A 13,972-nucleotide genomic window follows, 5' to 3' on the forward strand; every position below is an offset into this window, starting at 1 on the left:
TACTTAACATTCTGTGAACTGGCAGTGTTTTCCTTGGAAGCTACCAGCCTGATGTCTTTCATAAACACCATGGAGGTTTCCTGGGTAAAGATGAGGCAAATACTGGGAGCCATTTTCTCTTGATCTGCTGGGAGCCCCATGTTCTTATCTCAAATATACAACAAGGCAGGAAGGAGAATTTCCTTTTCTAAGAAGAAGCTTCTGAAAGACAAATTACCCTGACTGAGCTGTGTGTGATGAAGAAGTCCAAATCCAACAGATGATCTAAGTGACAAGCCAAGAAATACAGGCTGATGTATTTGATGATGATGACAGCATAATCATCTCATGTACTCAGCTCACAAATTGGCACACGTCATGTGTTAGGCGCTCAATTCTCTCCATGGATTAATCCTCACAGCAACACTGTGGATTTGAACCCAGGCGGTCGGTGCTCTTAACCACATCAGTATACTAAATCCTTCATTAGATAATGACTCTGGAAAACTACTGTTTTGTTTATTGTAAGTTTCTTATAATAACCTGGCTGGGGGCTCTGGCATTTCATTTAATAACTTAAGGACAGCTCCATTTACTGCTGAATGGCTCTAAGGTCTTCCAAAGGACAAAAGGAAGAAAAAGTTATATGGGCTGAGAACCTCTAACATGTTAAAAGTACAAATCTTGATGGTTATCTATATTCCTATCACTGGTGGTCATTACATTTTGCAGAGGGCCTCTAGACTCCTGGATAGCCCTGCTCACCAGAGTGAGGTGGTATAGGAAAGCCCGGCTCACCAAGGACAAAACCAGGATCTGAGGGACACAAGCAGCAGCAAGAAGAAAGCTGCTGGCTTCCAGGGGTCTCCTGCCTTCCCAGAAATCTTCCAGATCACTTCAAGGTGCCCTTAGAAATAAGGCTCCTGGGGCTTCCCTGGTGGTGCAGTGGTTGAGAGTCCGCCTGCCGATGCAGGGGACACGGGTTCATGCCCCGGTCTGGGAAGATCCCACATGCCTCGGAGCGGCTGGACCCGTGAGCCATGGCCACTGAGCCTGCGTGTCCGGAGCCTGTGCTCCGCAACGGGAGAGGCCACAACAGTGAGAGGCCCGCGTACCGCAAAAAAAAAAAAAAAAAGTCTTCTGTGCTGTCTTCAGGATGGAGCTTTGGTTAGAGGAAGAGTGGTCTTTTTTAACCTAGAAGAACTATGTTTAAATTTATTTATTTTTATTATATACACTTTTTTCAAATAATTTTTACATTGAGATAAAAATATACATAAACAAGAAATTTGACATCTTAACCATTTTTTAAGTACAGTTCAGGGGAATTAAGTACATTCACATTGTTGTGCAACCAATCTCCAGAACTCTTTTCATCTTGTGAAACTGAGACTCTGTACCTGTTAAACACTAGCTCCCCACTACTCTTTCCCCTCAGCTCCTGGCCACCACCATTCTACTTTCTATCTCTATGAATGTACCTGTTGTAAGTACCTCATATAAGTGGAGTCATACAGTATTTGCTTTTTTTCTTAAGTTTTTGGCCACACCACATGGCATGTGGTATCTTAGTTCCCCAACAAGGGCTCAAACCCCTGCCTCCTGCATTGGAAGGTAGAGTCTTAACCACTGGACTGCCGGGGAAGTCCCAGCATTTGCCTTTTTGTGGCTGGCTTATTTCCCTTAAAATAATATACTCAATTTTCATTCCTGTTGTAGCGTATGTCAGAACTCCCTTCCTTTTGAAGGATGAATAATATTCCATTGTATGGATATACCACATTTTGTTTATCCATTCATCCATTGATGGACACTTTGGTTACTTCTGTCTTTTGGGTATTGCAAATAATGCTGCTATGAACAGGGGTGGACAAGTATCTCTTCGACACTGTATCAGCTTTTTACAAGATTATGGTAGCTTTTTTTTCTGCTTAATGTTACATTGTTGTTCTGAGAAAAAAAATCCAACCTTCACATAGCTGTTAATATGATAAGTTTCAGAGTAAATTCGTGGTTTTAGTATAAAAGAGCCACACATTGTGGTTTGGCCTGGACAAGCACATATTTTTATGGCCATCCCTGGGGCTTGTGGGTATGGGCAGCAAGGAATGAGGAGCAGCCAGCTCCAAAGCCAGGACTGGGGAGAGGAAACCCAAGCCATGGCAAAGTAGGCAGACCAGGGGAGCAGAAGGACCCTGGTGCCTGGGGCAGAGACAGCGGGGAAGCCTTCATCTTAATATCCAAATCTGCTTGTCCTCTAGTCTTCCCAGTTGCAATAAATGGAAAGTACAGAGAGCCTGTTGCTCTTACCAGAAACCTGGCTGCCATTCTCAGCACTCATCTCTCTCACCCCTCCTGTCAACTCTAGCTTGCAAATGTTTCTTGATTATCCACTCCTCCATTGCACCTTCATCCAAGTCACCATCCTCTCTTACTAGAACTACAGCAACAACCTCCCATGGTGTCCCCTCTTTGCTTTTACCTGCTTCTGATCCATTCTCGCCACAGCAACCAGAGAATCCTTTCATGTGTCAATCAGGTAGTCTTCTAGGCCTAAAGGGCTCATTAAAAAACATTACACTTAGAATGTAATCTAAATGTTTTTCCTAAGAAGGCTTTGCAAGGTCTGGACTCTCCTGGTCTCCATTCATTTCCTGTGTCTCACCCTGGGATTATCAGACTCCAGTCCTATTGTCTTCCTCAAAATAATAAATGCACTAAACACTTCTCAGGACTTTGGTGTGTATTTTTCCTCTGTCTGGAATGCTACTCCACACCAAAATCTTCCCGTGCCGAACTCAAGCCTAAATGACTCATCTTCACAGAAACCTGTTCTGACCATTCAGCCTAAATTACGAATGTCCCTTGTTATTATTTCTTGTGATATTTTTTACTTCATAATACTTTTCACATTTTTTTTATTATATACCTTGGGATTTGTTTGTTGAGTTATCTCTTTCCACTGGACTGTAAGGTCCAAGAGGACAGATCATGTTTGTTTATTAACCATTGTTTACCCATCCATCTACAGTACCTGGTACATACAAACAATCCACAATTATTTATTGACTAACAATATATACTATTGACTAACTGATAGACTAATCAATGAGTGAATGAATAAGAACAGGAAGTGTTCCTTTGAGCCTGAAAAGTAGCCTTGATGGGAATTTCCCTGGACTTGCCTTAAAAAAGAGGAGGAGCTGTCCCTTGACAGATTCATTCACCCCAACTGACCTCTGGTTCTCCACTCTTGGACCGCATTAATTGGGACCTATCTGTCCATCAGAGAGGTCTGCCCATTCTTCATTGCAGGAATGTAAACAGTGTTATAAAATGTGAAATGGCCTTTTCCACTCCAACAGCAAAGAAGCCCGTGAGCCTCTACACAGTCCATGATGGAGGTGTCCATACCGTTCAGAGATCACCTTTTTACAAGGACATTATCCTCACTGTTGGGGGTTGGAACATGGCCATCTGGAAAGAAGGTATTATGGTAAGTTGCCTGCAAAATGGAGGAATGGGTGTGTGGTCCTTTGTTATTGAGAAAAACAATAGGAACAACAGACTGTTCTGACATAACAATGCCTTTGGGACACTTTAGAGAAATTGGAACAGATGGCCTGGGCCCCAGCCTGTCAGCAGAACCACTACAAGCCTTTGGAAAACACAACCATTTGCTTTTCTTTCCTGAGGGAAGGAAACATTAACAAGTCTTTTGTTCTCTGAAACCAAACGGTCTTTTCTTCGAAATACCGTGTATATCATGGGCAGTTCCCTTGATTTATGTTTTTCCCTCTGCTTAAAATACAAGATGGGATGCTGATTATGGCACAAAATCCAAGGAGAAGCAATGGGTCTGTCACTGCTCTTGCACCGGGCAATTTGTCAGCAGGTTCAGAAAGTGGGACTAGGAAAGCTAAGGGGTCCGTCACCAGGCAGGCAGAGATGTGCATGGGTCAAGGTGAGGCAGTGCCAAGAATCCAGTGGTCCGGATTAGGGCAGGGCCTGGGTCCAGGCAGACAGAAGCTAAACTGCCAAAAACTAGAAAGACTGGTAAAATCTAGTGAAACAAGGGCATGGGAAAATCAGTATGATATATCCCTCTCATGAGCTACTTAAGAAAATTATCAAAATCTGTAAAAAAGTATGTGTATATATATATATATATATGTATGTGTGTGTGTGTGTGTGTGTGTGTATTTCAGAGCTGTAATATATGTATTCTTCGACCTGACACTTTTTTTTCCTTTTATTTCTGGGACTCTAACTTACAGAAATACTCAAAAAAATAATGTGTGTGAATATATGTACAAGTTTGTCATTGAAAAAAGTTGAAAACTCCTTAAGTGTCCATCCACAAAAGGACTTCTACTTTATAACAATGTACTTTTGTATGCTTTTTTTTTTTTTTTTTTTTTACAACAAGCAAGCATTAGTTTTGCAGTTAAAGAGAAAGACAAAAGAAATTTAGGCAAGATTGTCCAAAGACCATGCGGGGGTCAGGAACCTGGTTATCCACCAAAACTGAAGGAGCTGAGCAAGAACAGGTTTGACCTGTTGCCTCTAAGGAGTCCGTGAATTGGTGACCTTCTTTGTTCCCTGTAGGAACGTTTTGTCTGCATGTATGGGAGGGTGGAAGGCAGCTCCATGACTTAGTTTAGTCCCGAAGATGTAAGTAGGTGAACGAGCCCAGGCGGAGCATGACGGTAGGAAGAGAGCACATTCTGATCTTCAGTCTCTATGAAAACCTCCCAAAGAAGGCAAATTACCCCAAAATAGAGAAAAGATAAGATGATCTTATGTTGCTTTGGTGGTCCAGAATCTCTCCCAAATAATATTAATAAGCCATTGGATGCAACTCACAGATAGAATTGACTTTTCATTCCCTTTTCCTGCCCACCAGAGCTATTTCCATGGTGAGCAGGCACCTGACAGGAAAATAAAGATATAGGCAAAATTTGCTTATAATCTTTACTTATCCAGTGTCCATCAATCTCCATAGAAATAGTAATGGGATTTAGCAGCAGTTGGATTATTAGAACCATAAATAGCTCGATTGGAAGGTTTGATCTTTTATATGATCATAGCCATCTGAGTTTTACTTTTAAAAAATCATTGTGAATATCTCTCAGATAATAACAAAAGCTTTTAATTTGTTGTTTTTTAATTTATTTTTAGACTGGACCCCTCCTTCAGTCATCCTGTGCACCAACAAGGTACACCTCAGGGCACTGGTCCCTGACAAGGCCTGGAGTCTTTTACATTGGCCGAGAAGATGGATACATCGATATCTGGGACCTTCTGGAGAAAACCCACGAACCAGCCCAGTCACAAAACATCTGTATAACTATGATCACGTACATCAAACCCTGGACCTTTTCTGGTATGTTAATTCTGATTGAATGAGCTAAGTCATTTTGCCTTTTGGGGCTAGCTTAGGAACATTTTGACCTCCAACTGGAAAGCCTCTGATGTTTCTTCTCAAGATTTTTCTTCCCATTCCATCTCTTCCCTTCCTTTCTCTTTCCTTCCCATCATTCACCTTCCTTTCCCTTTTCAAATTTTGGATACAACCTGAGTTTCTCTCACTCTTTTCTTCATCAACAGTTATTTCTGAGACACATTTTAGCATGTCAAGCAGAGGCTGATTTTAAACCACGCAATAAAAAGCATCCTTCTCACCCTCTCCGGGTCCCTAAATCACAGGGTGAACCCTAAATCTTTGCTACTTTTTGCTGCTTCTTTTCCAAATAGAATAAGTTCTGTACCTTTAATTTTTCATTATGTCACAAATTTTCAATATTTTGTCACTTTATGGCCCTCCACTGGACAATATCAAGCAGTTTCCTTCTTGAGATCAAATGACTCTGCAGGGTCCTATATCTCTTTAAACTATAACTTTTAAACTCATTAAGAGGAAAAAGATAATGTATAACAGAGCAAGCGGAAACTTAAGAATGTGTCGATGGAAAACTAATTTATATCCTTTGTCCCAATTTCTCTTTTTCACCCAAGTAATACTTTCTACCTAAATTCAGTGTATATTTGCTTCACTTCAAAGAAGTTCCCCTTTGTTTCCAAAGATGTGCAGGCATAAAATTGTCTTTCTATTCATTTCTTTCTCAGAAGAAGCATTACATTTAGAAACACAGTCTTCAGAATCTCTAAGAGTGTCAGAGTCTGACTACTACTACTTGGCCGTATGTGTCACCAAATTGTGTTTTCCCGTCTTTGCTACAAAACATTGCTTTTGTATACCTCCAGGAATTACCAGTCTAGGATTTAGCAATTGGAACCAGACCTGCTGAAAATGAGAAGAATAAAGTTGATGAGAGAGAAAATTAAAATTTTCAAACACATTTGTGTTTTATATCCATTTTAAATGATCAAAGGAAGGAATTTGTCTTTATAATAAGAAAACTGGTTCTGGCTGTGTCTTTGAAATTCATCTGGATAATGGCTTCCTTTAGCCCTTACTATGTCTTTGGTGAAAATTGGCATCATGATTTTTTTTTGAAAATCTTCCATGTATTGTCCCTGCTTTCTTTTCAAATCTGCCCAGTGGATCCCGTCAGAGAGGGTCAATCTCAGCTAGGAGCCACACTCCTTATATAGAGGCTGAGAAAACATGATTGGGGGTGAGCAGGGTGGCTGACAAAGACTCAGGGTCTCAGCCTTCATTTCACCAACTGGAAAAATGGCTTTTACGTGTTAATATGGCCTCTAGTCATGAAGGTCTGATGAAGATGCCAAGATCATTGTAACCACAACAGGTCCTTTGGGAAATCACAAAACAAAAACACAGTACCTGTTTAACCTCTAAAGTGGCTTTCTGATTGCAGAGTTGTTTTTCTCCCACATTGTTTTAATCTTTCAGCTAAGCAGCAGTTTATAGCCATAGCTGACTATTATGGAACATTGCATATATTGGAAATTCCTTGGACACTAAGTCGCCCTTCCACCAATGAGGTTAGTAACTTTTGGCTTTGAGGATTTACATGATCAGATACTGCTGAGGCATGTTTTATTTCTTTTTTACTGGTTGACAGTTTGATTTATTTATTTATTTATTTATGGCTGTGTTGGGTCTTCGTTTCTGTGCGAGGGCTTTCTCTAGTTGTGGCAAGCGGGGGCCACTCTTCATCGCGGTGCGCGGGCCTCTCACTATCACGGCCTCTCTTGTTGCAGAGCACAGGCTCCGGACGCGCAGGCTCAGTAGTTGTGGCTCACGGGCCCAGTTGCTACGCAGCATGTGGGATCTTCCCAGACCAGGGCTCAAACCCGTGTCCCCTGCATTGGCAGGCAGATTCTCAACCACTGCGCCACCAGGGAAGCCCATGAGGCATGTTTTATAAGCATGTTCAGAAATGACAGCATTTTTGCTCTTTAAGAGAACAAAAGAATCATGCAGTCAAATATAAGGGGATATTGGGCTTCCCTGGTGGCTCAGTGGTTGAGAATCTGCCTGCCGATGCAGGGGACACGGGTTCGTGCCCCAGTCTGGGAAGATCCCACATACCGCAGAATGGCAGGGTGCGTGAGCCATGGCTGCTGAGCCTGTGAGTCCGGAGCCTGTGCTCCGCAACAGGAGAAGCCACAACAGTGAGAGGCCTGCGTACCGCAAAAAAAAAATAATAATAATAATAATAAATAAATAAAAATAAGAGGATGTTAACCTAAATGGGAAAAGAATTTGAAAAAAAATAGATACAAGTATATGTATAACTGAATCACTTTGCTATACCCCTGAAACTAGCACAACATTGTTAATCAACTATGCTCCAATATAAAATAAAAATTTTAGAAAAAGGGGATGTATTTCTGTTTTATGAGATAAATGGTTTAAAGCTAGGGAAAAAAAAAACAAGCATGCAGCAAAAGAAAGGCCAAGTAAATGAAGCCCAGATTCAGAGAGGAATTGATTTGGGGATTCATAATCATAAGATGTTATTTTCACATTGTAACCTAAGCGTGGGACCCTTATTTCAGTGATATCCTTCCCAGAGGGCCCAGCTGACATTTTTATGCATCTCTCCATTGCCAGCCTCCACCCATCTTTCCCCAACTTGGTGTGCTGCAGGCAGCAGGTCTGAAGTGGCAGTATTCTGCCACTCCATGCACACCACCCAAGGGTTTCAAGCAGTGATAACAATTAGGTTATAAAAGGAAGATCAATATGTAGAAATACATAAATATGTATATAACAAACATTAAACATATAGATTGCAATCTGTCACAAGTCCCAACAGCATCACCCTAGTTACTGGTAGGCAAAAAACTTTCCTTCCCTTGGTGGCCTTGCCCAAAGTCTCTGCTGACTTCCCTGCTTCTATTCTTACGTCCACATGCTAAATTCTCCAGGGGACCAGGAACTCAGCTGTGCTTCCAGTCCCTTTAGGGTTTCCATTGACATCCTCATCTGGGTTTTCCAATTTTGTTTGATGATGTGAAACTTCCCTTAGTCTTAAAAGTGAGAAGGAAAGAAAGGGGGTGGGAGCAATCCCTGAATATTTCTCCTACAAAATTGCAATTTTTTGCAGCTGTCTCCTTCCAATCCCACTCCTTTCCTGCCATCCCCCAATTCGCAGGCCCCTAAACCTTAGCCCAGTAGCCCCCAAATTAGCTAGTTCCTCTGATAGTGGGCCTGTGGGCATTATCCCAAAACAGGTAATCTAGCTAATAACTTACAAGCAGCAGAAATTCTTCAGAGCCTCAGGAAGAACATGGGGGCTTCCATGTGGGTCCCCCTCTCATGGGCCTGTGCTTCTAACAGGTATCAAGTATAAGCCACTACTTTGAAAGAGAAGTCAAGAATCTGGAATATGTAGAACAGCGCAAAAAAATTCGGGAAGAAGAAAAGAAAGAAATGGAGCTGGAAATGGAGAAGAAAAAAGTTGTAAGTTAAATTTTAGAAACAAAAATTGCTTTCTTCTAATGCCATTGAGAATATATTTGTTTGGCTTATTCTACAATTTTAATAGAATAATTATGCCTTTTTACATTCTTCTCTTGTTCTGATGGGAGTCAAGGGGGCATTTCTCTGATTTTCTAGCTTACTATGAGTCAGAACAACCAGTTGGACACACCTAGTGAGATTCTACCCAATTAAAGTTTCTGAAATTTTCTATATTTCAAAGGCCTTTAGATACAATGGTATCTAAATACCAATTATAGATTCAGAGATTCAAATTCGAAGGCTTTCATTTCATAGAATTTTGACATCTAGTGAATAATGCATTAAAACAGTGCAGGGCTTCCCTGGTGGCGCAGTGGTTGAGAGTCCGCCTGCCGATGCAGGGGACACGGGTTCGTGCCCTGGTCCGGGAAGATCCCACATGCCGTGGAGCGGCTGGGCCTGTGAGCCATGGCCGCTGAGCCTGCACGTCCGGAGCCTGTGCTCCGCAACGGGAGAGGCCACAACAGTGAGAGGCCCGCGTAACGCAAAAAAAAAAAAAAAAAAAAAAAGTGCAAAAAAGAGAGGACTATGAATTGACGCGTGGGCACTCATCCCGTCTCTACTGCTTACGAGCTATGAGATCTACAGCAAGGTTTGTGTATTTGCTGAGCTTTGGTTCTCTTGCTTTTAAAATAGGAATACTAATAACAACCTTTTAGGATTACTGTAAGGATTTCAGTTAGGTAACTTGGCAAATAGTAAATTGTCATTAAGTGGGAGCTAGTGTGTAGAGACAGACAGACAAATAGATATAAATTCTACTGTAATAAACTAGAACTGTGAAATTTGCAATAGAGGAGGATTTGGTATAGGACACATCCATCTTAAAATCTACTAAAGAGGAACCTAAATCTCTGAAGTCCCCATCCTCTTCCTCAGCCTCTCTGTTTGATGTGAATTCCATCACTCTGTTGGTCTTCCTTTGACCACTGGAATTTGGGGCCTTGAAATATTCCGTGAATTCAGCTCTTCTTTCTTTCTCACATGAGGTCATCTCAGTCCATATTTCTGCTTGTCTCTTGCTCATTCCCTTCCTTGCCCTTTTGTCACGAACAATTTCAACACCGCCTATTGTTTCCTCATAGCCAAATATATAGCCTCCTCCAATGTAATTACTCATGTAAGACCCTAGGTCTCAATTAAAAGCACAAGCATGTGGAAATATTTTAATGTACTGCATTAGCAAATAGATTAACATTATCACATTGATATATACGAATTAGTGGAATAAAAACAGAGGGAGCATCATTTCAAAATATTGTTTAGTGGTGACAAGGTATAAAAGAACACCAATTAATTAACTTTTCTTTGTTTTCTTTTGCTACAAAAAAAAAAATTGGTCTTGGTCTGTTCTTTTGCACAACCACAAACACTGGGTGAAATTCTGCCATGGGAGGTAATCTGCCACCCTTTCCTACACCAGCAATCATCGATTACTAGGAGTGTTTAAATAACATAGTGACAGCTAATTATCCACATAGAGTTGTGGATAATCCAAAAATAATTTACAATGTGAAGTACTTTTTAAAAACTTGAATATTATAATAATCATATCTTGGAATTGTATGATGCTTTTGAGTTTCCAAAACTTTTCCACCTTCTTGTAACTTCATTTCCATTTGACATAGTACCCTCCTTAAAGTAGAGCTACCACTTGTCAAGGTTTCTCTGGAACTAGACTGTGGATAAGTGAATACATTTAAAAGGGCTCCTCTGTTACATTTAGAAAATGAAAAGGGTCACCAAGGAAAAATAACTAATGTTAGTCAGAAGTATCTCCTTACAAGCAACTGCTGATAATAGGGAAATGGGAACAAACTAACAACCTCAGAGGATTGCAGTGGGGATGAAATGAGTTGAAATATTTACAGCACTTAGCCAGTAAGTGGCAGATAGGAAGTGTCCACTATTAGTATTATTACTGAGGGCAGGGGACGATCACACATCCATCCAGCAAGGCTGGTTTTCATGAGCACCCCCCGACTGGCAGGGATTAGGCTGTGCACTTCAACCCACACATCTGAGGGAAATCATATACCCATCTCTTTGCAAACATTGAATCTGGATACCGCTCACTTATTGAAAAGTAATAGTAAGTACAGCTCTAACAGCACACAAAATGGGAATTTTCCTAACTGGAATTTCAGCTGGAGACCCGAAACTGAGAAAAGTAGCAGTTTCCATATGATTCATTATGTCATCTCTATGGGACAGAGAAGACAGAAGAATTCAAAAGAATCCTGCAACCCCTAGTCAATGACCCATACTCCAGGCTACACAAGGAAGGCAAGAATTATGGGGAAGAAAGGGGATTTTTTTTTAGAGAGAGGTGTTGGAGCGCTGTGTATTCCCCATTCCCACTTCTGCAACACCACCCAGACTCTGGGAGGAGACCTTCAAGAGAAGCACTGCTAGAGATAGGTTGCTGGTCAGGATGGACCATGGGCCTTGTACACCTGGCAGGAGGCTTCCTCAGCCACAGAAATCCAAGGGCTAGGAGTTACCAAGGGACCAGAGCAGAATGTCCAGGGAGAATTTAGGAAACTCAGGGACAGGGACCTGACTCCTATGGCTGGAAAGTCTGCAGGCAAAAGATTGGCTTAAACTGCTCTGACAGACGGGTGGGGAGAGGACCAGGGGCAATGAACTTGTAGTGATGGCAGAGTGAGGGTGGTGAGTTTTCCTGGGGCCAGGTGGAAACTTGAAAGTAACTAGGCTCAAATCAGGTGCCCCAAAGGACTTTCTAAGTGGGGTGAGGCAATCTACAGAAAGATCCTGGAGGTGCACAGCGGGGCATTGCAGTGGGGGCCACAAGGGGCAGCCTTCACTTGGATATTAGACTGGCCTGGGTCTTCAAATACCTGAAAATGACACTATTTCTAATACCTAAAAATGATAGGAAATGCTATGGAATCTGTCACATATGTTGTAAAGGACAAAGGTTAGAAGAACAACATTTTTTCTACTCTCACCTTATCCAGTCGTGCTCTTTTTGTGAATTGGTTATTGTAGCTAACAAGTGCTTACTGGGTGCATGCACCATTCTGAGGACCTGCCATATTTAATAATTCATTTAATCCTCACAGTGCTATGAAGCATTTATAATGATTAGACATGAGGAATCTGAGAAAGCAGAGATATTAAGAGAGGGGGAAAAGCAAACATACAGAAGGAATATGGCAGAGGAAGGGGAAGAGAACATCAGTCATTGTGAATATTCAAAAGAGGAAAATACCTCTTGCAAATTATTCTCTAAAGAAACTAGAATAAAATACAGTTCTGGTCCCTTTGATGGAATCCACAAAGACAGGGCTTTGTGACAAGGGATCAGAAGGCACAGGAATACATTAGGATGGGGACAGGACAAGAGGAGAAAAAACAAAAGCAACACAGGATGACACACCAAGCTGAAGTGACCGTAAAGTTCATCTGAAAGAAGACACAGATGAGAAAAAACAAAATCTTAAAAATCGTAATGACTGCCCTAGCAGATATTACAATAAATTAAAATGTCACAATAATTAAACCAGAGCAGTACTCAGGCGAACACTGACAGATCAAAGCACAAAACAGATGACTCAGATTATTCAGCAAGTGGTGTTGGGCAAATTAGCTGAATAAATGCCCTTCATTGTTATTCTCTCCCCTCTCAATGTGCTCCTCCCTCCATCAGTGGCAGGAGTTTGTAGGCCAGCCTGGATTGCCCCTGCCCCCGAGAACCCACATCCAGTCCGTCAGCAGACTGGGTCAGCCCCACCGCCAGGAGATGCCTTGAGTCTGCACACACCGCTCTGCTCATCTCTGCCCCTCCCCTTCAGAGCCAGCAGCCTCTCTCCCTGACTGTGCAAGAGATGCCCTCCTGCACTCCGCCCCTCACAGCCCTTCCAGAGAACAGCAGCCAGGCCAGCCTTTCAAGAAAAGCCCCTTCCCAGCCTTTGGTATCTCTAGCTGCCAGAGTTTTATATAAATGACTTGCTTTTTTCCCCCCTAGAAAACGTATCAGAAGTCAAAAGAACAATTGGAAGCCGAATTGAAAATGGACTATGAGAGTTATTTGGAACTGGAAAAGAACGTCCTCATCAATCTTGGTCTAATCAAAGTGAAAGAGACAATGTCAGACATGGAAATGATATAGAAAAGCTTTCTGTAGGGGTGTTTTGAGGGCTTTGTGGGGCTTTTCTTTACTCACCATTTTTTATGTAAGGTGAACTAGCAAAACTAAACATGAAAAAGGTTTACTTACGCATACATATCAAGCTTTTATTTCACTGCTATTAAAACTTTTGAATTAAACAATAAGATCTGTTTCCATTTTTGGACTGAATATGTACTAAATTTTGTACTGAGTATAAAAGCTATTGATAATGAAATTTTCATTTTCCTGTAATAATACAGAGCTTCAGACATCCACCCTCAGTCCTCAACTGACATCTATTCAGAGCCCCTAATCCCAGACAGAAGTGGAGCTCAAACTTTGCTCCTAGTTATCAGGTTGCTTTTGGTCACCTCACCAAAAAGTGCTCCCACTGGGCCACTGCACAGATCGTCAGGCCATGTGCTTAACAAAATATTAACAGATGGAATCCAGAAATATATGCATAGAAATGGATAACACATGAAGATCATGTTGGATTTATCCAGGAAATATAAGGTAAATTTAACAGTAGAAAATAAATCGATGTTTGATTAAAGGAGAGAATTTATGATACCAAAAAAATGCAGAAAAACATTCCCTAAAATTCAACATCCACTCATGATAAAACAATAAATTCCTTGCAATTACAAAAAGAAGGAAACTTCCTTAATCGGATGCAGGGTAACTAAAACAATCCTACAACAAACGTTATACTTAATGGTGAAAAGCTGAAAGTTTTCCTCAGAAGTGTGGAACAAGATGGTGCCCACTGTTGTGTCTTCTAGTCAATATTGTACTGAAGGTTTAACCAGTGTGGGCACAAAAAAGAAAGAGTGTATGAAACTGACTTGTGAAATAGCTTGATGTATCTCAATAACAGATTCAACGTCACAAGAAAG

The 13,972-nt window shown here is 41.3% G+C and overlaps 1 protein-coding gene across 1 annotated transcript in view; it reads left to right on the plus strand.

The window, feature by feature from the left end:
* The window catches only part of DNAI3 (dynein axonemal intermediate chain 3), a 71,727-nt gene extending 58,654 nt beyond the window's left edge, over window positions 1-13,073 (plus strand). The window contains exons 17-21 of the mRNA XM_060119660.1: window positions 3,345-3,475; window positions 5,161-5,365; window positions 6,860-6,951; window positions 8,756-8,878; window positions 12,930-13,073. Coding sequence (XP_059975643.1) covers window positions 3,345-3,475; window positions 5,161-5,365; window positions 6,860-6,951; window positions 8,756-8,878; window positions 12,930-13,073 — 695 coding nt within the window. The remainder of the gene's footprint in view (window positions 1-3,344; window positions 3,476-5,160; window positions 5,366-6,859; window positions 6,952-8,755; window positions 8,879-12,929) is intronic.
* Window positions 13,074-13,972: the final 899 nt, after the last annotated feature.

The sequence above is a fragment of the Mesoplodon densirostris genome, chromosome 2 (genome assembly GCF_025265405.1).
Source record: "Mesoplodon densirostris isolate mMesDen1 chromosome 2, mMesDen1 primary haplotype, whole genome shotgun sequence".
NCBI lineage: Eukaryota > Metazoa > Chordata > Mammalia > Artiodactyla > Ziphiidae > Mesoplodon > Mesoplodon densirostris.